This window comes from Procambarus clarkii, chromosome 92 (assembly GCF_040958095.1).
Source record: "Procambarus clarkii isolate CNS0578487 chromosome 92, FALCON_Pclarkii_2.0, whole genome shotgun sequence".
In the NCBI taxonomy this organism is placed as follows: domain Eukaryota; kingdom Metazoa; phylum Arthropoda; class Malacostraca; order Decapoda; family Cambaridae; genus Procambarus; species Procambarus clarkii.
This window is the reverse complement of record NC_091241.1, coordinates 16377084-16403400: the sequence shown is the minus strand read 5'-3', so window position 1 is coordinate 16403400 and position 26317 is coordinate 16377084. Positions and strand designations below refer to the sequence as shown.

Genomic DNA, 26317 nt, shown 5'->3' with positions numbered 1-26317 from the left:
ACCCCGACCACAAGTCCCAAAAGACCACAAGCAGGCCCACTGGGATAGCCCCATAATGGAAAAGACTGTCACAGCAATGATTGACAACACTGATGCTGAAAACAAAGCCCGCCTCCTAGCGGTAACAGCACCCCACGCCAGGGATTTTTTTATTTGCTGTGCCCAATGCAGCCCTGGGAACTCGCCTCAGCTGTGACGCTCTCTGCATTGGAGTTGCCCTTCGCCTTGCCGCCCCCATCCTCACCGAACATAGGTGCATCTGCGGAACTGCGATGGCAGACCAATATGGTCGTCATGGTCTGGTATGTCGTAAATCACAGGGTAAGATTGCAAGACATGAAGAAGTCAACGACATCATCAAGAGGAGCCTCGCCACAGCCCGCTGCCCGGCACAAAGAGAACCAAACGTATCTAGACCTAACGACCCTCAGAAGTGCCCAGACGGGGTCACCTTGCTACCTTGGAAGGATGGTAAGCAAGTGGTATGGGACTACACGTGCGCTGCCACACTGGCCAGTACCTACCTCCACTACAGCACACGTGAAAGCGGTGGTGCTGCTTCTTTCAGGGAATCGCAGAAAATTATTAAATACAGAGGTCTGGCACACTGCTACAGCTTTGTTCCGATCGGCTCGGAGACCCTCGGTTCGTGGGGAAAATGTGCATTGAAGTTCCTGAAGGAATTGGGGGATAAATTGATCAGCGCTACAAAAGACCAGAGAGCAAAAAGTTTCTTGTTCCAGCGCCTCAGTGTTGCGATTCAGAGGAGAAATGCTTGTTGCGTCTTGGGCACTAGTCCAACTTCAGAGGAATTCGAAGAAGTGTTTGACTGATATTGACTGAAGTGTTATAGTGTTTGAAGTGATATTATTTATATATATATTATTTATATATATTATTTATATATATATTATATAATATATATATATATATATATATATATATATATATATATATATATATATATATATATATATATATATATATATATATATATATATATATATATATATATATATATATATATATATATATATATATATATATATACTTCCATTCTTCCCCTTTAACTTTACCCAGTATTTCGTGTTCAATCTTGTGTTGAAAGTTTGTTTTCACCTCACCCAAAACTGTTGTAACATATCACCTCACCCAAATGCAGGTATATAAAATGAAAAGCCGTTTGAATTATAGCATAGTAAGAAATCTGTTTAGTGTTTGCAGGTTATAGTTGTGTGTGTGTAAACTAAAGTCTTTGAAAATGTAATAAGTTATTACAAAACACGTTCAAGTGTCGCGTCAAACTAGAAATAAAAATGAATTTTGGAGAACTGATTTTTCAATTACCATCGACAGTGAAAAGAAACATAAGAAATACTGAGAAAATTCGTGTTAGAAATATATATATATATAATATATATATATATATATATATATATATATATATATATATATATATATATATATATATATATATATATATATATATATATATATATATTAGTATATTTAGGTAGCAGTCTTTCCTGTAGACATATATTATTAAATAAGACCGAAAAAGTAAGATTAATAATTCTAACACGAATTTTCTCAATCTTTCGTACATTTCGTTTCACTGTTGGAGGTAAATCAAAAATCAATTCTCCAAAATTCATTTTTATTTCACCCCTTCCACCTCACTCAAATGTAGATATAAAATCGGAGATGCGTAAGTTCTATTCAGTTGTGTATTTGTGAACTAAAGTCTTTGAAAATGTAATAAGTTTTACGAAACGCGCTCGTGTCGCGTCAGACTAGAAATAAAAATGAATTTTGGAGAATTGATTTTTGATTTACCTCCAACAGTGAAACGAAATGTACGAAAGATTGAGAAAATTCGTGTTAGAATTATTAATCTTACTTTTTCGGTCATATATAATAATATATATATATATATATATATATATATATATATATATATATATATATATATATATATAGACATATGTCGTACCTAGTAGCCAGAACGCACTTCTCGGCCTACTATGCAAGGCATGATTTGCCTAATAAGCCAAATTTTCATGAATTAATTGTTTTTCGACTACCTAACCTACCTAACCTAACCTAACCTAACTTTTTCGGCTACCATACCTAACCTAACCTATAAAGATAGGTTAGGTTAGGTTAGGTTGGGTTGGTTAGGTTCGGTCATATATCTACGTTAATTTTAACTCCAATAAAAAAAATTGACCTCATACATAATGAAATGGGTAGCTTTATCATTTCATAAGAAAAAAATTAGAGAAAATATATTAATTCAGGAAAACTTGGCTTATTAGGCAAATCAGGCCTTGCATATTAGGCTGAGAAGTGCGTTCTGGCTACTAGGTACGACATATATATATATATATATATATATATATATATATATATATATGTCGTACCTAGTAGCCAGAACGCACTTCTCTGCCTAATATGCAAGGCCCGATTTGCCTAATAAGCTAAGTTTTCATGAATTAATTGTTTTTCGACTACCTAACCTACCTAACCTAACCTAACCTAACTTTTTCGGCCACCTAACCTAACCTAACCTATAAAGATAGGTTAGGTTAGGTTAGGTAGGGTTGGTTAGGTTCGGTCATATATCTACGTTAATTTTAACTCCAATAAAAAAAATTAACCTCATACATAATGAAATGGGTAGCTTTATCAATTCATAAGAAAAAAATTAGAGAAAATATATTAATTCATGAAAACTTGGCTTATTAGGCAAATCGGGCCTTGCATAGTAGGCTGAGAAGTGCGTTCTGGCTACTAGGTACGACATATATATATATATATATATATATACATTTTTTTAAATTTTGCCCCGAGGGGCGAGTTTATTGGGCAGCGCCACTCATCTTGTGAGTGGACATACCGCCATAGCAGTATATATAACACTCCCCAATAGGAAGAAAACCCGCTGGGTTGTTCATTCCTCCAATTAGTGCCGGACCAACCGGGTTGTAGTGGATGTGTAGACGTGCGCGTATATATATATATATGTCGTACCTAGTAGCCAGAATGCACTTCTCAGCCTAATATGCAAGGCCTGATTTGCCTAATAAGCCAAGTTTTCCTGAATTATTATATTTTCTCAAATTTTTTTCTTATGAAATGATAAAGCTACCCATTTCATTATGTATGAGGTCAATTTTTTTTTATTGGAGTTAAAATTAACGTAGATATATGACCGAACCTAACCAACCCTACCTAACCTAACCTAACCTAACCTATCTTTATGGGTTAGGTTAGGTTAGGTAGCCGAAAAAGCTATGTTAGGTTAGGTTAGGTAGGTTAGGTAGTCGAAAAACAATTAATTCATGAAAACTTGGCTTATTAGGCAAATCGGGCCTTGCATAGTAGGCTGAGAAGTGCGTTCTGGCAACTAGGTACGACATATATATATATTTATATATATATATATATATATATATATATATATATATATATATATATATATATATATATATATATATATATATATATATATATATATATATATATATATATATATATATATATATGTCGTACCTAATAGCCAGAACGCACTTCTCAGCCTACTATTCAAGGCCCGATTTGCCTAATAAGCCAAGTTTTCATGAATTAATGTTTTTTCGTCTACCTAACCTACCTAACCTAACCTAACCTAGCTTTTTTGGCTACCTAACCTAACCTTACCTATAAATATAGGTTAGGTTAGGTTAGGTAGGGTTGGTTAGGTTCGGTCATATATCTACGTTAATTTTAACTCCAATAAAAAAAAATTGACCTCATACATAGAGAAAAGGGTTGCTTTATCATTTCATAAGAAAAAAATTATAGTAAATATATTAATTCAGGAAAACTTGGCTTATTAGGCAAATCGGGCCTTGAATAGTAGGCTGAGAAGTGAGTTCTGGCTACTAGGTACGACATATATATATATATATATATATATATATATATATATATATATATATATATATATATATATATATATATATATATATTATATATATATATATATATATATATATATATATATATATATATATATATATATATATATAATATATGTATATATAATATATATATTATTAAATATGTCAGAAAGAGTAAGATTAATAATTCTAACACGAATTTTCTCAATATTTCTATGTTTCTTTTCACTGTCGATGGTAATTGAAAAATCAATTCTCCAAAATTTATTTTTATTTCTAGTCTGACGCGACACTTGAACGCATCAGCTTCAGTACCCACAAACAACACATAACTAAGAAAGTCTCTAAAACAGCTGGTATCTTCTCTAAAATCAGATGTTACGTACTTAAGTCTGACATGTTCTCCTCTCACTATATTATGCACTAATCTATCTTAATTATGGTATCTGTGCATGGGGTTCTACCACTGCAAACCACCTCAAGTCCATCATCACCCAGCAAAAATCTGCTATCAGAATAATAACAAACTCTGCTTTCAGACAACACTCAGCCCCCTTGTTTAACTCCCTAAACATGCTAAACATAAACTCACTCCACACATACTCTTGTGTCAATTACATTTACAAAACCCTGTTCTTAAATGCAAACGATGCTCTGAAACTTCAGAAACAAGTGGTTACCATTATGGTAACCACTTGACCATGCTAGACTGTACAAAAATGTTGGAAGTCGTGAGACTTCCAACATCCGACAGCACTCGCCATAGCAAGAGGTTACTGTTCGTTTTCATCAAACCAGTCATTGTTGAAGAAAACGCGAATCTGAAATATACGGCACACTTACATAAACCACAAGTCATATGTAACAAAAGAACTCTTCCTTGTGAAGGATTCAAATATTTTTGTACAGTCTTTCATGGTCAAGTGGTTATCGTACTGGATATGTTAGTGTGTTTGATGCACCAGGCTAAGGTTCATCCGCTACAGCAGGATATGTAGCGGATGAGGCTGTCGGATGAGTAAGAGATGCCCGTGGTGCAGCAGGATGTAGCGGATGAGTAAGAGAAATGACAGTGCTGAAAATTACAGTTGTGGCAAGGTCGCACGCAAGGCAGTGTTCCATGGCAGGCAGCAATGGTGGCTGTCATGGAAGGCTGAGTGAGGCCTGGAGCTGAGGGCTTGTGCTCTCTTCTGCGTCACCACACAAGAACATGCTGGGTGCATCACCACACAAGAACATGCTGGGTGCGTCACCACACAAGAACATGCTGGGTGCATCACCACACAAGAACACGCTGGGTGCGTCACCACACAAGAACACGCTGGGTCCGTCACCACACAAGAACACGCTGGGTGCGTCACCACACAAGAACACGCTGGGTGCGTCACCACACAAGAACACGCTGGGTGCGTCACCACACAAGAACACGCTGGGTGCATCACCACACAAGAACATGCTGGGTGCGTCACCACACAAGAACACGCTGGGTGCGTCACCACACAAGAACATGCTGGGTGCGTCACCACACAAGAACACGCTGGGTGCGTCACCACACAAGAACACGCTGGGTGCGTCACCACACAAGAACACGCTGGGTGCGTCACCACACAAGAACACGCTGGGTGCATCACCACACAAGAACATGCTGGGTGCGTCACCACACAAGAACACGCTGGGTGCGTCACCACACAAGAACATGCTGGGTGCGTCACCACACAAGAACACGCTGGGTGCATCACCACACAAGAACATGCTGGGTGCGTCACCACACAAGAACACGCTGGGTGCGTCACCACACAAGAACATGCTGGGTGCATCACCACACAAGAACGACAGAGGAGCCCAGCATGGGTGGCGTGCGGCTAGGGGATGGGTTAGCTCCGGGAAATTTTCCCAAGCAGTACTCGCTGGACCGTCGTCAAAGGCAGTCACGTGCTGCTCGCCTCCTCTACTCTTAATCTGAGAAAGTTTTGTGTACGCAATAAGTACGGTGTCAGTGATACATATACGAAGCTTCTAAATTTGAAAAGGAATTTATTACTTACAGTGAAATGTTTAGTGATATTTGTGTAAGAGAATACATGATAATTGTGTTTAATATTTGTAACTAGTGATGTGCATTGAAATAAATGACATGAGAAATTAGTGAATATATAATTGATGTAAGGGATTCAGCTTTACACAGAGCTTCCAGCAATTCATGTGGTTTTCCTGCACTATTTCCTTAGTTAAGGGTGATATTTGCAGAATTATAAAATGGGCGGAAAAGATACGGTTGTATGCTCACACATGCGATGGTTTTCTTTTGTCCCTGTAAATATATATAGTTGCCATAGATATCTGTTCATTGATTGTTGAAATTCGCCAGGTCTGAATACGAGAGATTAGTAAAGACATTGAACCAGGAAAATGAATGTATAAATGTTGGAAATATAACAAATATGGTTGCCTAACAAGGTGCTAGTAATACATCTATGTTGTTCTTCGACGACGTATTCAGTGGACATTAATTATGTTGACAGTGTAAACATAAAGGACAAAGATATTTCTGGGTAGTAGACCTCCTTTTTGATGAAAGCTTAATTTGCAAGCTTTGAAACGGCGGAGTGCAATGTGTAACATAATTGAAATATACGAATGAATGACAACGTATATCAAGAGGGTAATATTAATATGGTGTGAAGTATATAAACACCAAACAACACAAATTTGGTAAGTTTAGATTCAGAAAACACCCCAATAAATATTGGCTTGGCAATATTGTAAATTTAGTTAACATATTGCCAGACAACCGACTCGTCTCACGGGCGCTGGGCTTCTTCAAGCATAGCTTTCACAAATATGAGTGAGTGGAATTTCATATAATTTAATTCATTGTGTTGGGGGACAAGAATCCAGAGTGTATTCATACACGATTGGCTTTTATGGAGGTCACTTCCCCTCCCCTTCCGAATTACTGACCCCGCCCAGGATGCAACCTCAACTAATTACGTTAGGGTCATTACTTATTAATTACTTATGTAATTATATAAGTAGGTACTGCCTTGGATAGATCAATAGGCTTTCTGGAGTTGCCTGTCTTATTAATTATACATCAGCCGGTGTAAACTAATGATCACTTGACGTTAGGCTTTTTTACAATTAGGAAATGTTTAGCGTTAACTAGCTAAGCAGCACCGTATTTCAAATTATATTATTTTTCCATATTTTCCAAATTATATATAATAATATATTAGGCTATCTTTAACGTACCTAAGAGCCAGTGTTACTTTGGCTCAATATTGATTAATATTTACTATTAGTAAGGTTATATATATATATATATATATATATATATATATATATATATATATATATATATATATATATATATATTTATATTTTAGTTATTCCAAATATAGATTTCTTAAATAATTCTGGCTTAAAAAATTTAAATGACTGATCGCAAGTCATTTAAATATATATATTTTAAAATATATATTATATATATTATTTATATATTTATAATATAAATATATATTATTTCATATATATATTTTCTTTTTCTTATTCACTTTATGTACTCGAATTCTTGTAATATAAAGAACAATATTGATTCTTCTAATAGCATTTATAACAGCTATTTGGTCATGGTACAAAAATGTACCGTTGAACCAACAATGTTCAGGTTTTGTGCTAAAAATGTTAGAGAACTAGAAAAAGCTAAAAGCAAATTTTGCTATCCATAGGCCTAGTATAACCCATATATTACTATATTAGGCCCAAGATTGCTTAGACGGGTTATATCCTTTAGTAATTTATCAATTTTTAGCATGTCATTTGGGCTCATTTATCAATACAAAATGAACATTTTGGGGCCGCAACAGTTCATTTTTGTACGTGTGATCAAACGCTTGTTTCCATCTCTATTATGTTAGAAGGATGGGCTATGCGCTTATTTTATTTATAACTACAGTATATATATTGTTGAATAAACTTGTATACCAAAACTTATTTTTGAGATGCTTATAAACTGGCTTCCTAAAGTCAAAATTGTGTGTGTACCTCCTGAAAGTAACGGAAGCCTCAGTTTTCATAGGACCTAAAATATATAAATAAAACACATACAATTAAACCTGGTGCTTGTGGTCACATGTGGAAACCCGGAAACTATAGCCTACAATTTCATATTTAGATTCCAGGAAAATATTGACTAGGAAAATTCATTACTATAGGCTGAAGTGGAGAATTAAGAGAAAAATTGAGATATATATATAATATATACTGCTGAATTACAAGGAAGCAAAGTTAGGCTAGCAGTAACCAGTAAGAATCGAGGCAAACAGGATTAGACGAGGACGCAAGAAGAACCTGGGACAGGAAGCGAGGCAGCAGGAGAACGTGTAGCAGCAGCCTAGGGCATCATGCCTCATAACCAGGCCTATGTACGGGATGAAGCACCTGATCTTCCCACCCAGCATCAGGTAAGTTGATAATTGTTTACTGAAGATAACCTGGCATAATACTTGACTGCCTCCGCAAAAACCAGTCTTAATATATCCCTTCGGGGATAAACATGTCAGTGACCTTAATGCCAATAACGTAAAGGGTTTAGCAGCCAATATTAAAGTAATTAGCGTGTGAGGTTCATGGTCACGAGGCATGAACATTGTCCAAGGTTGGGGTAGGACCTCTCTATCTTTGGGATATTTATTTATATTCTTACCTCGTTCCCTTGCAGCTGCAACTGCACATTGCTGCGCATACCTAATTTTCCTAATTAAAACAAAAGTATCTATAAAATTACTCGGATTAGCTTTTCTACTTTTTCCCCTAATCCCTCTCAGCTTTCCCTGTTGACCTTGCAGTGTGCCAACACCGCCTGCGGTCCCTCACATTCCACCCATCGTGCCCCCGCCAACTTCCTGTACAAGAACTGTTCCCACACTGTGACTGAAAACTTTCACTCATTCACTATACCTTCCAGTTTCTCGTTGCCTTTCTCAGGTGGCTTCGTCCACGCCTCCAGAAGGTTTAGCTCGGGTCGACCCGCTCTCTATACTGACTTTCTAATGACGTCATTTCCTAAGTAATTCGCGCCAGACTGCAAAAATGTGCTCATTTATCCCAAAAATATACACATGCAAAAATATGCATGTGTATATTGGCAACAGGTATATATATATATATATATATATATATATATATATATATATATATATATATATATATATATATATATATATATATATATACATATATATATATATATATATATATATATATATATATATATATATATATATATATATATATTAGTTGAATATTGTGTTCACTTCACATGCACTATCCCGTAAGCTTATTGGCAATATACGAGTGTTCGTATTGGCAACAGGTAAGTTACCTGAACGTGTGTGTATATTGGCAACAGGTAAGTTACCTGAACGTGTGTGTATATTGGCAACAGGTAAGTTACCTGAACGTGTGTGTGTATTGGCAACAGGTAAGTAGTCTATACATGTAGCTATTGGCAACAAGTAGGTTGCCCGTGCATGTGCATATTGATAACTGGTACCATGAATGTGTGCGTATTGACAACAAGCCTTGGGGGCCACTGAGCCACCACCCGGCCTGGGGGCCACTGAGCCAGCACCCGGCCTGGGGGCCACTGAGCCACCACCCGACCTGGGGGCCACTGAGCCAGCACCCGGCCTGGGGGCCACTGAGCCACCACCCGGCCTGGGGGCCACTGAGCCAGCACCCGGCCTGGGGGCCACTGAGCCACCACCCGGCCTGGGGGCCACTGAGCCAGCACCCGGCCTGGGGGCCACTGAGCCACCACCCGGCCTGGGGGCCACTGAGCCACCACCCGGCCTGGGGGCCACTGAGCCACCACCCGGCCTGGGGGCCACTGAGCCACCACCCGGCCTGGGTGCCACTGAGCCAGCACCCGGCCTGGGGGCCACTGAGCCACCACCCGGCCTGGGGGCCACTGAGCCACCACCCGGCCTGGGGGCCACTGAGCCAGCACCCGGCTCCAGATCACCTGTCCTGGGGCCAGCGAGCGGGTCACGAGGTGAAGGATGATCAGCCACCACCAAGGTGGTCTTGTCAGCGGTCTTCGTGTACAGTGTAAGACATGGTGGGTAACGTTACTCACCTGAATGTTGCTCTTGCTTATGTTTATGTCCTTTGTCTATCTGTTTATCTTTGTCTTTGTTTATGTATATCGGCGTCAGAGTACGAGTTCTTGCGCTTCTGACACATTAGCGTCTCCAACTTTCACAGTTAGAAAGGGACTCCCACTTTCGTGTGGTTGTGAGGCATTAGCCTGGAGCAACAAGTGACAATCTAGTGAAAGCAGGTTGTAGGTACTACAAATGAGAAAACTACTTTTGCCAGGAGTGAGATGGTGGGTTCCCAGACCAACTCCCGGCACCCAGTGACCTAGTGGAGGCGAAGCTGTTTACAGCACACACTAGTGTTAGAATTGTTTAGTTAAGATATTTTAACCTACTCTCATATTGGCTCATGTGGCTTAACTCCACATTTTGGGCTTTAGCGTAGTCTTGTTGCGTATTTCAATAGGTTTCAAGTACCGACATGGGCTCTTCAGTATATCTTTTGAACAGAGTTCTTTAAATACAACAATACCGTTTTTACGATTGTCAGCTTCCTGTATCCTGCTTAGTGCATTCAGTTCAACCCGTCCTCCTAACACAACGTCACAGTTTGACGTATACTCTCCCTAAGGCCAAAAATTGTCGTACTAGAAAATGGTAGCGCCTCTCTCTCTCTCTCAGATCATATAAAATAAAATAAATAAATAAAATAAAATGTTTATTTAGGTAAGGTACATACATACAATAAATATTTACAAGGATTGTTTAACTTATAGGTAGAGCTAGTACATACAATGCCTAAAGCCACTATTACGCAAAGCGTTTCGGGCATGATAAACTTTAATGACAAGCTTAATACTAATTGAGCATAATGAGTAGAATGAAAACAAGAAATGAAAACATAGATGAAAAAGCAGCACAAATACAATTATGTCGACAAACAGCGCTCTTAAAAAAAAAAACAGACATTGGTTGACAATAGAAGGGTAAGGTAGGTTACAGGGAATTTATTAGGTAAAGCTTCGTTTTTTTCTTAAACTGGTTGAGAGAGGTACAGTCTTTAACTTGGTTGGGAAGGTCATTCCACATTCTGGGCCCCTTGATTTGTAGAGCATTTCTAGTTTGATTAAGTCGTACTCTAGGAATATCAAAACTGTATTTATTTCTGGTGTGGTGCTCATGGGTTCTGTTACAACCTTCTATGAATCTTTTGAGATCAGGATTGGCATTATAGTTTAGCGTTTTATATATGTATAATACACATGAGAGAATGTGCAGTGACTTAATGTCTAACATATTCAGAGATTTGAGTAGGGGTACCGAGTGATGTCTGGGGCCAGAGTTGGATATTGTCCTAATAGCAGCTTTGTGTTGAGTAATTAGAGGACGTAAGTGATTTTGGGTAGTAGAGCCCCAAGCACAAATACCATAGTTGAGATATGGATAGATAAGGGAGTAATAGAGAGTCACCAGGGCAGGGCGTGGCACATAATATCTGATCTTAGAAAGAATGCCCACAGTTTTTGAAACTTTTTTTGATATATTTAGAATGTGTCCCTGGAAATTCAGCTTGTGGTCAATGAGAATGCCAAGGAATTTGCCATCTAATTTGTTACAAATTTGGGTATTGTTTATTTTGAGATTTATTTGATTAGAGGATTTATTGCCAAACAGAATATAGAAAGTTTTGTCAATGTTAAGGGTGAGTTTGTTGGCAGTTAGCCAAAGATGGACTTTATTTAGCTCAGTATTTACTGTGGCATTTAGAGCAAGGGGGTCAGGACTGGAGTAAATGAAGGTTGTGTCGTCAGCAAATAGAATTGGTTTGAGGTGTTGGGAGGCATTTGGAAGGTCATTAATATACACTGACGGTTCCCTACACCGCACCACGGGATGCAGCTGGAAGTGCAGTTGTTCTGACAATGGGCGATGGCTTGTACTTTGAGTGGGGAGTCCGTATAAACAACTGGGCCTCTACCCTTCAGACCGAACTATTTGCCTTGCTCCTTGCACTGAAATGTGTACAAGTCTCCAAACTTAATACAATAATTATAAGTGACTCCTTATCATCCTATAATTATCATCCTTATCATCCAAAGAACGTAAGGGATATCAACCTAGCAGTGCAATCATTTCTTCAAAAAACTCTCAGCCTTTATAACACCCACTCTCCTATGCTAACGAAACAAGTCACAACTAAACTTTCAAAGAATTACTTGTCATTGCTATCTAAAATAATTAGGAGAGCCAAAATTAAATACTACGAAGATAAATTTACCCAAACAAAGGGCAATATTAAGAAAACATGGAGCATAATTTCTCAAATATTGGGATCAAAGAAGATTTTAAATAACAAACCAATACTCCTGTCAAATAATAATGGTCTGCTTTCAGCCTCTGACACTGCTCTTGAGTTCAATAGGTTCTTCTCTTCCATTGGGTCATCCCTTGCAAATGATATTCCATCTTCCAGTACTAATATTCAGGACTATCTTACAGGTAACTATCCACAGTCTCTGTACCTCATGCCTACTAATTTCACTGATGTTACTGACATAATCCTTTCCCTTAAAACCAAGTCTAGTGCTCTTGAGGAGATAAAAACTCTTATTTACAAAAAAAACTCCAGATTTTTAGCTCCTGCCTTGCATTGCTCTTCAACAAGTCACTTGAACTCCAAACCTTTCCAGATATTCTACAAAAAAGCGAGGGTAACCCCTGTCCACAAATGTGGTGATCTCACTGATGTTAACAGCTTCAGACCTATATCAATTCTGCTAAACTTGTCTAAAATATTAGAAAAACTAATCTACAAGCAGCTTTACTCTTATCTAGCCAAACTCAATATACTTAGCTCTTGTCAATATGGCTTCAGACCCCAAAAATGCACTAACGATGCACTTATTAGTCAACCTGTTCTCTCACTTTCTTACAGTCAATATTGACTTGTTAAATAAGTGCATATGTGACATACTAATTTATTGTGAATATTTTAGTTTACCTTGAAAAGCTACATAGAAAACACCGACCTTACCTAACCTTCTTAGTATGTTAAGATAAGCATGTTATTGCTTCGTAATTACAATTATTACTTAACCTATACCTACTATACCTATAATAGGTTAAGTAATAATTGTAATTGCGAAGCAATAAGATGCTTATCTTAACATACTAAGGTTAGGTAAGGTCGGTGTTTTCTATGAAGCTTTTCAAGGTAAACTAAAATATTCACAATAAATTAGTATGTCACATATGCACATATTTAATAAGTCAACATTGACTATACGAAAGTGCGAGGACGGGTTGTATTAGTATGATTAACTTGATACATGCAGCTCTTGGTAAAAATGAGTTCCCTGTTGGGTTATTTGTAGACCAGCGTAAGGCTTTTGACACTGTCAACCACCAAAGCCTTCTTCTTAAATTACAACATTATGGAGTCAGAGGACACCCCCTGCAATAAATAAGTCTTACCTTACTGACAGGCTCCAGTATGTTTCTGTGAATAATTCAATTTCTCCCACCCTACCCATCAACATTGGTGTTCCTCAGGGCAGCATACTTGGCCCTCTCCTCTTTCTCATCTACATTAATGACCTTCCAAATGCCTCTCAACATCTCAAACCAATTCTATTTGCTGACGACACGACCTTCATTTACTCCAGTCCTGACCCCCTTGCTCTAAATGTCACAGTGAATACTGAGCTAAATTAAGTCTATCACTGGCTAACTGCCAACAAACTCACCCTCAATATTGACAAAACTTTCTATATTTTGTTTGGCAATAAATCCTCAAATCAAATAAATCTCAGGATAAACAATACCCAAATTTGTAACAAAATAGATGGCAAATTCCTTGGCGTTCTCATTGACCACAAGCTGAATTTCCAGGGATATATTCTAAATATATAAAAAAAAAGTTTCAAAAACTGCTGGCATTCTTTCTAAGATCAGATATTATGTACCTCGCCCTGCCCTGGTGACGCTCTATTACTCTCTCATCTATCCTTATCTCAACTATGGTATTTGTGCTTGGGGTTCTACTACCCAAAATCATTTACGTCCTCTAATTACTCAACACAAAGCTGCTATTAGGACAATATCTAACTCTGGCCCCAGACATCACTCGGTACCCCTACTCAAATCTCTGAATATGTTAGATATTAAGTCACTGCACATCGTCTCATGTGTATTTTATATATATAAAACGCTGAACTGTAATGTTAATCTTGACCTTAAAAGCTTCCTAGAAGGTTGTAACAGATCCCATGAGCACCACACCAGAAACAAATACCTATTTGATATTCCAAGAGTACGACTTAGTCAAACTAGAAATGCTTTACAAATCAAGGGACCTCGAATGTGGAATGACCTTCCCAATTATGTTAAAGACTGTACCTCTCTTAACCAGTTTAAGATAAAAACTAAGTACTATCTAATTAACTCAATGTAACCTACCTCACCCCCAAAATGTCAACCCATGTCTGCTATTTTAAACAATGCTGTTTGTTGACCAAATTTTTTTGTTTTCTACCATGTTCCCCCTTTTTTCATTTTTATTTATTTTTCTCAGCACAATTTATACTTTAATCTCAATTAGTATTAAGTTTTAGTCTTAGTGTTTTTCCTTCCCGAAAAGCTTTGTGTAATAGTGGCTTTAGGCACTGTATGTACTAGCTCTATCTATAAATCCATCAACTTTTGTATCTCACCTTGTACGTATGTACTTTACCTGAATAAATATTTGTATTTGTATTTGTATTTAATTGCTCTCAACTCTTTAAGACATAACTGTAACATGCTCGTGTCAGAAGCTAAACACAAATACAACAAAATTAATAATGATGGTAACAGAGTCCATTTCATGTGGTTTCCATCTCATGTTGGCCTCCGAATGCATGATAGAGCTGATGAGTTAGCCAAAGAATCTGCCTTTAAAGGAGACGTTGAGTGTAACCTTGGATTGTCAAGAAGCCATATATCTGGGAGGATAGCATGGTTCTTATTCTATGGAGGAGACGGTTTTGGACCATTCTCTCGAATGTTTTGCAAATGTTGCTAGTACGGGAAATTGGGCGGAAAGCATTCTCTTGATTTGGCTTGGGAATTGGAATGATTATACTGTTGGTCCAAGAGTTAGGAAGCTCCCCAGTAACATAGCTCATATTATACAGCTCAAGCAGGGGATTCCCTGGTACTAAAGGAAGTAGACGCAATATGTCATAAGTGATACCATCTTCACCGGGGATGTGGCTTTGCCTTTGTTTAGGGCCGCGAGTAATTCAAACTCAGTAAACTCAGTAAATTGCATTCATCTTCCTTGTGGAGCATAAAGTCAACGAGCCTTTCTCGCTCTCCGTAACCAGCAGCCGGAGAGGTTGTCATATATGGTGTTATATGGCTGTGGTGTACCTTGTTAGACCCGTGGGGCTCCCTGTGGTGTACCGTGGGGTTCCTGTGGTGTACCGTGGGGCTCCCTGTGGTGTACCGTGGGGCTCCCTGTGGAGTACCGTGGGGCTCCCTGTGGTGTACCGTGGGGCTCCCTGTGGTGTACCCTGGTAGACCCGTGGGGCTCCCTGTGGTGTACCGTGGGGCTCCCTGTGGTGTACCGTGGGGCTCCCTGTGGTGTACCTTGTTAGACTCGTGGGGCTCCCTGTGGTGTACCGTGGGGCTCCCTGTGGTGTACCATGGGGCTCCCTGTGGTGTACCGTGGGGCTCCCTGTGGTGTACCATGGGGCTCCCTGTGGTGTACCGTGGGGCTCCCTGTGGGTGTACCGTGGGGCTCCCTGTGAAGTACCGTGGGCTCCCTGTGGTGTACCGTGGGGCTCCCTGTGGTGTACCTTGTTAGACTCGTGGGGCTCCCTGTGGTGTACCGTGGGGCTCCCTGTGGTGTACCATGGGGCTCCCTGTGGTGTACCGTGGGGCTCCCTGTGGGTGTACCGTGGGGCTCCCTGTGGGTGTACCGTGGGGCTCCCTGTGGTGTACCGTGGGGCTCCCTGTGGTGTACCGTGGGGCTCCCTGTGGTGTACCGTTGGGCTCCCTGTGGTGTATCGTGGGGCTCCCTGTGGTGTACCGTGGGGCTCCCTGTGGTGTACCTTGTTAGACCCGTGGGGCTCCCTGTGGGTGTACCGTGGGGCTCCCTGTGGTGTACCGTGGGGCTCCCTGTGGTGTACCGTTGGGCTCCCTGTGGTGTATCGTGGGGCTCCCTGTGGTGTACCGTGGGGCTCCCTGTGGTGTACCGTGGGGCTCCCTGTGGTGTACCATGGGGCTCCCTGTGGTGGACCGTGGGGCTCCCTGTGGTGTACCGTGGGGCTCCCTGTGGTGTACCGTGGGGCTCCCTGTGGTGTACCGTGGGGCTCCCTGTGGTGTACCGTGGGGCTCCCTGTGGTGTACCGTGGGGCTCCCTGTGGTGTACCGTGGGGCTCCCTGTGGTGTACCGTGGGGCTCCCTGTGGGTGTACCGTGGGGCTCCCTGTGGTGTACCGTGGGGCTCCCTGTGGTGTACCGTGGGGCTCCCTGTGGTGTACCGTGGGGCTCCCTGTGGTGTACCGTGGGGCTCCCTGTGGTGTACCGTGGGGCTCCCTGTGGTGTACCGTGGGGCTCCCTGTGGTGTACCGTGGGGCTCCCTGTGGGTGTACCGTGGGGCTCCCTGTGGTGTACCGTGGGGCTCCCTGTGGAGTACCGTGGGCTCCCTGTGGTGTACCGTGGGGCTCCCTGTGGTGTACCGTGGGCTCCCTGTGGTGTACCATGGGGCTCCCTGTGGTGTACCGTGGGCTCCCTGTGGTGTACCGTGGGGCTCCCTGTGGTGTACCGTGGGGCTCCCTGTGGTGTACCGTGGGGCTCCCTGTGGTGTACCGTGGGGCTCCCTGTGGTGTACCGTGGGGCTCCCTGTGGTGTACCGTGGGGCTCCCTGTGGGTGTACCGTGGGGCTCCCTGTGGTGTACCGTGGGGCTCCCTGTGGTGTACCGTGGGGCTCCCTGTGGTGTACCGTGGGGCTCCCTGTGGTGTACCGTGGGCTCCCTGTGGTGTACCGTGGGGCTCCCTGTGGAGTACCGTGGGCTCCCTGTGGTGTACCGTGGGGCTCCCTGTGGTGTACCTTGTTAGACTCGTGGGGCTCCCTGTGGTGTACCGTGGGGCTCCCTGTGGTGTACCATGGGGCTCCCTGTGGAGTACCGTGGGGCTCCCTGTGGTGTACCGTGGGGCTCCCTGTGGTGTACCTTGTTAGACTCGTGGGGCTCCCTGTGGTGTACCGTGGGGCTCCCTGTGGTGTACCATGGGGCTCCCTGTGGTGTACCGTGGGGCTCCCTGTGGGTGTACCGTGGGGCTCCCTGTGGGTGTACCGTGGGGCTCCCTGTGGTGTACCGTGGGGCTCCCTGTGGTGTACCTTGTTAGACCCGTGGGGCTCCCTGTGGGTGTACCGTGGGGCTCCCTGTGGTGTACCGTGGGGCTCCCTGTGGTGTACCGTTGGGCTCCCTGTGGTGTATCGTGGGGCTCCCTGTGGTGTACCGTGGGGCTCCCTGTGGTGTACCGTGGGGCTCCCTGTGGGTGTACCGTGGGGCTCCCTGTGGTGTACCGTGGGGCTCCCTGTGGAGTACCGTGGGGCTCCCTGTGGTGTACCGTGGGGCTCCCTGTGGTGTACCGTGGGGCTCCCTGTGGTGTACCATGGGGCTCCCTGTGGTGTACCGTGGGGCTCCCTGTGGGTGTTCCGTGGGGCTCCCTGTGGTGTACCGTGGGGCTCCCTGTGGTGTACCGTGGGGCTCCCTGTGGTGTACCGTGGGGCTCCCTGTGGTGTACCGTGGGGCTCCCTGTGGGTGTACCGTGGGGCTCCCTGTGGTGTACCGTGGGGCTCCCTGTGGTGTACCGTGGGGCTCCCTGTGGTGTACCGTGGGGCTCCCTGTGGTGTACCGTGGGGCTCCCTGTGGGTGTACCGTGGGGCTCCCTGTGGTGTACCGTGGGGCTCCCTGTGGGTGTACCGTGGGGTACCCTGTGGAGTACCCTGGTAGACCCGTGGGGCTCCCTGTGGTGTACCGTGGGGCTCCCTGTGGTGTACCGTGGGGCTCCCTGTGGAGTACCGTGGGGCTCCCTGTGGTGTACCGTGGGGCTCCCTGTGGTGTACCGTGGGGCTCCCTGTGGTGTACCGTGGGGCTCCCTGTGGGTGTACCGTGGGGTACCCTGTGGAGTACCCTGGTAGACCCATGGGGCTCCCTGTGGTGTACCGTGGTAGACCCGTAGGGTCCCCTGTGGTGTACCGTGGTAGACCCGTGGGGCTCCCTGTGGGTGTACCGTGGGGCTCCCTGTGGTGTACCGTGGGGCTCCCTGTGGTGTACCGTGGGGCTCCCTGTGGGTGTACCGTAGGGCTCCCTGTGGTGTACCGTGGGGCTCCCTGTGGTGTACCGTGGGGCTCCCTGTGGTGTACCGTGGGGCTCCCTGTGGTGTACCGTGGTGCTCCCTGTGGAGTACCCTGGTAGACCCGTGGGGCTCCCTGTGGGTGTACCGTGGGGCTCCCTGTGGTGTACCGTGGTGCTCCCTGTGGTGTACCGTGGGGCTCCCTGTAGGTGTACCGTGGGGCTCCCTGTGCGTGTACCGTGGGGCTCCCTGTGGTGTACCGTGGGGCTCCCTGTGCGTGTACCGTAGGGCTCCCTGTGGTGTACCGTGGGGCTCCCTGTGGTGTACCCTGGTAGACCCGTGGGGCTCCCTGTGGGTGTACCGTGGGGCTCCCTGTGGTGTACCGTGGTGCTCCCTGTGGTGTACCGTGGGGCTCCCTGTAGGTGTACCGTGGGGCTCCCTGTGCGTGTACCGTAGGGCTCCCTGTGGTGTACCGTGGGGCTCCCTGTGCGTGTACCGTAGGGCTCCCTGTGGTGTACCGTGGGGCTCCCTGTGGTGTACCCTGGTAGACCCGTGGGGCTCCCTGTGGGTGTACCGTGGGGCTCCCTGTGGTGTACCGTGATAGACCCGTAGGGCTCCCTGTGGTGTACCTTGGTAGACCCGTAGGGCTCCCTGTGGTGTACCTTGGTAGACCCGTAGGGCTCCCTGTGGTGTACCGTGATAGACCCGTAGGGCTCCCTGTGGTGTACCGTGATAGACCCGTAGGGCTCCCTGTGGTGTACCTTGGTAGACCCGTAGGGCTCCCTGTGGTGTACCTTGGTAGACCCGTGGGGCTCCCTGTGGTGTACCGTGGGGCTCCCTGTGGTGTACCGTGGGGCTCCCTGTGGTGTACCGTGGGGCTCCCTGTGGTGTACCGTGGGGCTCCCTGTGGTGTACCGGTGGGGCCCCCTGTGGTGTACAGTGGGGCTCCCTGTGGTGTACCGTGGGGCTCCCTGTGGTGTACCGTGGGGCTCCCTGTGGGCGTACCGTGGGGCTCCCTGTGGTGTACCGTGGGGCTCCCTGTGGTGTACCCTGGTAGACCCGTGGGGCTCCCTGTGGTGGACCGTGGGGCTCCCTGTGGTGTACCGTGGGGCTCCCTGTGGTGTACCCTGGTAGACCCGTGGGGCTCCCTGTGGGTGTACCGTGGGGCTCCCTGTGGGTGTACCGTGGGGCTCCCTGTGGGCGTACCGTGGGGCTCCCTGTGGTGTACCCTGGTAGACCCGTGGGGCTCCCTGTGGGTGTCCCGTGGGGCTCCCTGTTTGTGTACCGTGGGGCTCCCTGTGGTGTACCGTGGGGCTCCCTGTGGTGTACCGTGGGGCTCCCTGTGGTGTACCCTAGAAGACCCGTAGGGCTCCCTGTGGTGTACCGTGGGGCTCCCTGTGGTGTACCCTAGAAGACCCGTAGGGCTCCCTGTGGTGTACCGTGGGGCTCCCTGTGGTGTACCGTGGGGCTCCCTGTGGTGTACCGTGGGGCTCCCTGTGGTGTACCGTGGGGCTCCCTGTGGTGTACCGTGGGGCTCCCTGTGGTGTACCGTGGGGCTCCCTGTGGTGTACCCTAGAAGACCCGTAGGGCTCCCTGTGGTGTACCGTGGGGCTCCCTGTGGTGTACCGTGGGGCTCCCTGTGGTGTACCGTGGGGCTCCCTGTGGTGTACCGTGGTGCTCCCTGTGGTGTACCGTGGGGCTCCCTGTGGTGTACCGTGGGGCTCCCTGTGGTGTACCGTGGGGCTCCCTGTGGTGTACCGTGGGGCTCCCTGTGGGTGTACCGTGGGGCTCCCTGTGGTGTACCGTGGGGCTCCCTGTGGGTGTACCGTGGGGCTCCCTGTGGTGTACCGTGGGGCTCCCTGTGGTGTACCGTGGGGCTCCCTGTGGTGTACCGTGGGGCTCCCTGTGGTGTACAGTGGGGCTCCCTGTGGTGTACCGTGGGGCTCCCTGTGGTGTACCGTGGGGCTCCCTGTGGTGTACCGTGGGGCTCCCTGTGGTGTACCGTGGGGCTCCCTGTGGTGTACCCTGGTAGACCCGTGGGGCTCCCTGTGGGTGTACCGTGGGGCTCCCTGTGGGTGTACCGTGGGGCTCCCTGTGGTGTACCGTGGGGCTCCCTGTGGTGTACCGTGGGGCTCCCTGTGGTGTACCGTGGGGCTCCCTGTGGTGTACCCTGGTAGACCCGTGGGGCTCCCTGTGGTGTACCCTGGTAGACCCGTGGGGCTCCCTGTGGGTGTACCGTGGGGCTCCCTGTGGTGTACCGTGGGGCTCCCTGTGGTGTACCCTGGTAGACCCGTGGGGCTCCCTGTGGTGTACCCTGGTAGACCCGTGGGGCTCCCTGTGGTGTACCGTGGGGCTCCCTGTGGGTGTACCGTGGCTGTACCAGTGGTTGGAGAGGTTAGTATAGACGTGTAGGGTACCAGAGGTAGCCACACTGCCCTTGGGAGGTAAACTGACATAAGCCACACCTCCGGGGAGCCTCAGAGAGTCCCGGGCCAGTCGTCCGTTTTCCCAGAAGTTCCCAGCTTTGGGTCCGTTAATACAGCGGAAACAGGACGGATGGAGCGACATAAAAGCCGTGGAGAGCGTTGGTTATGGAGAGTGTGTGTTGTGTCCCCAGCCACACAGGAGTGCGGGTGTCGTGGTGGTCAACACTGGGTGTAGCCGGTCTCTTTGGTCTCCACGGGAGTTTATCACTCCTGCTCTGAGTGAGTATTGCCCGCGTCCCTTCCACTATCACAAGTGTTAATAGTTGCCCTCATAGGGAACACTCAATAGGATGTCGTTATTGAAAACTATTTATTAAGTTAGTATTAAACTGTTCATCTCATGTGTCCATAGGTTAGTGTTTATTATTTCATAGAGAGCCCTTCCCTCGACACTGTATACTGGTGTATACTTCACTCTCCTCTACACTGTATACTGGTGTATACTTCCCTCTCCTGGACACTGTATACTGGTGTATACTTCCCTCTCCTCTACACTGTATACTGGTGTACACTTCCCTCTCATGGACACTGTATACTGGTGTATACTTCACTCTCCCGACACTGTATACTGGTGTATACTTCCCTCTCCTGGACACTGTATACTGGTGTATACTTCACTCTCCTCTACACTGTATACTGGTGTATACTTCCCTCTCCTCTACACTGTATACTGGTGTATACTTCCCTCTCCTCTACACTGTATACTGGTGTATACTTCACTCTCCCGACACTGTATACTGGTGTATACTTCACTCTCCTGGACACTGTATACTGGTGTATACTTCACTCTCCCGACACTGTATACTGGTGTATACTTCACTCTCCTGGACACTGTATACTGGTGTATACTTCACTCTCCTGGACACTGTATACTGGTGTATACTTCACTCTCCTGGACACTGTATACTGGTGTATACTTCACTCTCCTGGACACTGTATACTGGTGTATACTTCACTCTCCTGGACACTGTATACTGGTGTATACTTCTCTGTCCTGGACACTGTATACTGGTGTATACTTCTCTGTCCTGGAAGTATACTTCTCTGTCCTGGACACTGTATACTGGTGTATACTTCCCTCTCCTGGATACTGTATACTGGTGTATACTTCACTCTCCTCTACACTGTATACTGGTGTATACTTCCCTCTCCTGGATACTGTATACTGGTGTATACTTCACTCTCCTCTACACTGTATACTGGTGTATACTTCCCTCTTCTGGACACTGTATACTGGTGTATACTTCCCTCTCCTCTACACTGTATACTGGTGTATACTTCCCTCTCCTGGACACTGTATACTGGTGTATACTTCACTCTCCTGGACACTGTATACTGGTGTATACTTCACTCTCCTGGACATATCCTCATTATCTTCAAGAAGGGGTGACTATTGACAATCCGCCGGCTTCCTGCTCCCCTGGCTGCCCTCAGGTCAATCCTGGCAAGGCTGGTAGCGATATTATGTCTCGATATCATGGGAGGCATGACTTGCTGAGTGACGACCCTCTCTCCCTCTCAGAGAGGGTCGTAACTCTCCCTCTCAGAGAGGGCCGTAACTCTCCCTCTCAGAGAGGGTCGTAACTCTCCCTCTCAGAGAGGGTCGTAACTCTCCCTCTCAGAGAGGGCCGTAACTCTCCCTCTCAGAGAGGGCCGTAACTCTCCCTCTCAGAGAGGGTCGTAACTCTCCCTCTCAGAGAGGGTCGTAACTCTCCCTCTCAGAGAGGGCCGTAACTCTCCCTCTCAGAGAGGGTCGTAACTCTCCCTCTCAGAGAGGGTCGTAACTCTCCCTCTCAGAGAGGGTCGTAACTCTCCCTCTCAGAGAGGGTCGTAACTCTCCCTCTCAGAGAGGGTCGTAACTCTCCCTCTCAGAGAGGGTCGTAACTCTCCCTCTCAGAGAGGGTCGTAACTCTCCCTCTCAGAGAGGGTCGTAACTCTCCCTCTCAGAGAGGGCCGTAACTCTCCCTCTCTCCCTCTCAGAGAGGGCCGTAACTCTCCCTCTCAGAGAGGGTCGTAACTCTCCCTTTCAGAGAGGGCCGTAACTCTCCCTCTCAGAGAGGGTCGTAACTCTCCCTCTCAGAGAGGGCCGTAACTCTCCCTCTCAGAGAGGGTCGTAACTCTCCCTCTCAGAGAGGGTCGTAACTCTCCCTCTCAGAGAGGGTCGTAACTCTCCCTCTCAGAGAGGGCCGTAACTCTCCCTCTCAGAGAGGGCCGTAACTCTCCCTCTCAGAGAGGGTCGTAACTCTCCCTCTCAGAGAGGGTCGTAACTCTCCCTCTCAGAGAGGGCCGTAACTCTAACTCTCAGAGAGGGTCGTAACTCTCCCTGTCAGAGAGGGTCGTAACTCTCCCTCTCAGAGAGGGTCGTAACTCTCCCTTTCAGAGAGGGTCGTAACTCTCCCTCTCAGAGAGGGTCGTAACTCTCCCTCTCAGAGAGGGTCGTAACTCTCCCTCTCAGAGAGGGTCGTAACTCTCCCTCTCAGAGAGGGTCGTAACTCTCCCTCTCAGAGAGGGCCGTAACTCTCCCTCTCTCCCTCTCAGAGAGGGCCGTAACTCTCCCTCTCAGAGAGGGTCGTAACTCTCCCTTTCAGAGAGGGCCGTAACTCTCCCTCTCTCCCTCTCAGAGAAGGCCGTAACTCTCCCTCTCAGAGAGGGCCGTAACTCTCCCTCTCAGAGAGGGTCGTAACTCTCTCTCTCAGAGAGGGTCGTAACTCTCCCTCTCAGAGAGGGTCGTAACTCTCCCTCTCAGAGAGGGTCGTAACTCTCCCTCTCAGAGAGGGTCGTAACTCTCCCTCTCAGAGAGGGTCGTAACTCTCCCTCTCAGAGAGGGTCGTAACTCTCCCTCTCAGAGAGGGTCGTAACTCTCCCTCTCAGAGAGGGTCGTAACTCTCCCTCTCAGAGAGGGCCGTAACTCTCCCTCTCAGAGAGGGTCGTAACTCTCCCTCTCAGAGAGGGTCGTAACTCTCCCTCTCAGAGAGGGTCGTAACTCTCCCTCTCAGAGAGGGTCGTAACTCTCCCTCTCAGAGAGGGCCGTAACTCTCCCTCTCTCCCTCTCAGAGAGGGCCGTAACTCTCCCTCTCAGAGAGGGTCGTAACTCTCCCTTTCAGAGAGGGCCGTAACTCTCCCTCTCAGAGAGGGTCGTAACTCTCCCTCTCAGAGAGGGCCGTAACTCTCCCTCTCAGAGAGGGTCGTAACTCTCCCTCTCAGGGAGGGTCGTAACTCTCCCTCTCAGAGAGGGTCGTAACTCTCCCTCTCAGAGAGGGCCGTAACTCTCCCTCTCAGAGAGGGCCGTAACTCTCCCTCTCAGAGAGGGTCGTAACTCTCCCTCTCAGAGAGGGTCGTAACTCTCCCTCTCAGAGAGGGCCGTAACTCTAACTCTCAGAGAGGGTCGTAACTCTCCCTGTCAGAGAGGGTCGTAACTCTCCCTCTCAGAGAGGGTCGTAACTCTCCCTTTCAGAGAGGGTCGTAACTCTCCCTCTCAGAGAGGGTCGTAACTCTCCCTCTCAGAGAGGGTCGTAACTCTCCCTCTCTCCCTCTCAGAGAGGGCCGTAACTCTCCCTCTCAGAGAGGGTCGTAACTCTCCCTTTCAGAGAGGGCCGTAACTCTCCCTCTCTCCTCTCAGAGAAGGGCCGTAACTCTCCCTCTCAGAGAGGGCCGTAACTCTCCCTCTCAGAGAGGGTCGTAACTCTCTCTCTCAGAGAGGGCCGTAACTCTCCCTCTCAGAGAGGGTCGTAACTCTCCCTCTCAGAGAGGGTCGTAACTCTCCCTCTCAGAGAGGGTCGTAACTCTCCCTCTCAGAGAGGGTCGTAACTCTCCCTCTCAGAGAGGGTCGTAACTCTCCCTCTCAGAGAGGGTCCGTAACTCTCCCTTCAGAGAGGGTCGTAACTCTCCCTCTCAGAGAGGGTCGTAACTCTCCCTCTCAGAGAGGGCCGTAACTCTCCCTCTCAGAGAGGGGCCGTAACTCTCCCTCTCAGAGAGGGCCGTAACTCTCCCTCTCAGAGAGGGTCGTAACTCTCCCTCTCAGAGAGGGTCGTAACTCTCCCTCTCAGAGAGGGTCGTAACTCTCCCTCTCAGAGAGGGCCGTAACTCTCCCTCTCAGAGAGGGGCCGTAACTCTCCCTCTCAGAGAGGGTCGTAACTCTCCCTCTCAGAGAGGGCCGTAACTCTCCCTCTCAGAGAGGGCCGTAACTCTCCCTCTCAGAGAGGGTCGTAACTCTCCCCTCTCAGAGAGGGTCGTAACTCTCCCTCTCAGAGAGGGTCGTAACTCTCCCTCTCAGAGAGGGCCGTAACTCTCCCTCTCAGAGAGGGCCGTAACTCTCCCTCTCAGAGAGGGTCGTAACTCTCCCTCTCAGAGAGGGGCCGTAACCTCTCCCTCTCAGAGAGGGCCGTAACTCTCCCTCTCAGAGAGGGTCGTAACTCTCCCTCTCAGAGAGGGTCGTAACTCTCCCTCTCAGAGAGGGTCGTAACTCTCCCCTCTCAGAGAGGGCCGTAACTCTCCCTCTCAGAGAGGGTCCGTAACTCTCCCTCTCAGAGAGGGCCGTAACTCTCCCTCTCAGAGAGGGCCGTAACTCTCCCTCTCAGAGAGGGCCGTAACTCTCCCTCTCAGAGAGGGTCGTAACTCTCCCTCTCAGAGAGGGTCGTAACTCTCCCTCTCAGAGAGGGCCGTAACTCTCCCTCTCAGAGAGGGTCGTAACTCTCCCTCTCAGAGAGGGTCGTAACTCTCCCTCTCAGAGAGGGTCGTAACTCTCCCTCTCAGAGAGGGCCGTAACTCTCCCTCTCAGAGAGGGTCGTAACTCTCCCTCTCAGAGAGGGCCGTAACTCTCCCTCTCAGAGAGGGCCGTAACTCTCCCTCTCAGAGAGGGCCGTAACTCTCCCTCTCAGAGAGGGTCGTAACTCTCCCTCTCAGAGAGGGCCGTAACTCTCCCTCTCAGAGAGGGTCGTAACTCTCCCTCTCAGAGAGGGGCCGTAACTCTCCCTCTCAGAGAGGGTCGTAACTCTCCCTCTCAGAGAGGGCCGTAACTCTCCCTCTCAGAGAGGGTCGTAACTCTCCCTCTCAGAGAGGGTCGTAACTCTCCCTCTCAGAGAGGGCCGTAACTCACCCTCTCAGAGAGGGTCGTAACTCTCCCTCTCAGAGAGGGCCGTAACTCTCCCTCTCAGAGAGGGTCGTAACTCTCCCTCTCAGAGAGGGTCGTAACTCTCCCTCTCAGAGAGGGCCGTAACTCTCCCTCTCAGAGAGGGTCGTAACTCTCCCTCTCAGAGAGGGCCGTAACTCTCCCTCTCAGAGAGGGTCGTAACTCTCCCTCTCAGAGAGGGCCGTAACTCTCCCTCTCAGAGAGGGTCGTAACTCTCCCTCTCAGAGAGGGTCGTAACTCTCCCTCTCAGAGAGGGCCGTAACTCACCCTCTCAGAGAGGGTCGTAACTCTCCCTCTCAGAGAGGGCCGTAAC

At 47.1% G+C, this 26317-nt stretch overlaps 1 protein-coding gene across 12 annotated transcripts in view; it reads left to right on the top strand.

Moving 5' to 3' along the window:
• The first annotated feature begins 5841 nt into the window (after positions 1 to 5841).
• Positions 5842 to 26317, top strand: part of LOC123774996 (solute carrier family 23 member 1) — a 148339-nt gene continuing 127863 nt past the window's right edge. For 6 of the 12 annotated variants that reach the window (XR_011225975.1, XR_011225978.1, XR_011225979.1 and 3 more), the window contains exon 1: positions 20983 to 21095. Coding sequence is in view for 1 of the 12 variants with exons in the window: in XM_045769697.2 (XP_045625653.1) it covers positions 8348 to 8407 (60 nt within the window). In the remaining 11 variants the exon portion in view is untranslated. Of the gene's footprint in view, positions 5930 to 6312; positions 6657 to 8118; positions 8408 to 20956; positions 21096 to 26317 lie in introns of those variants that run through there. The other 6 variants (XR_011225976.1, XM_069319002.1, XR_011225974.1 and 3 more) reach the window with 5 other exon arrangements.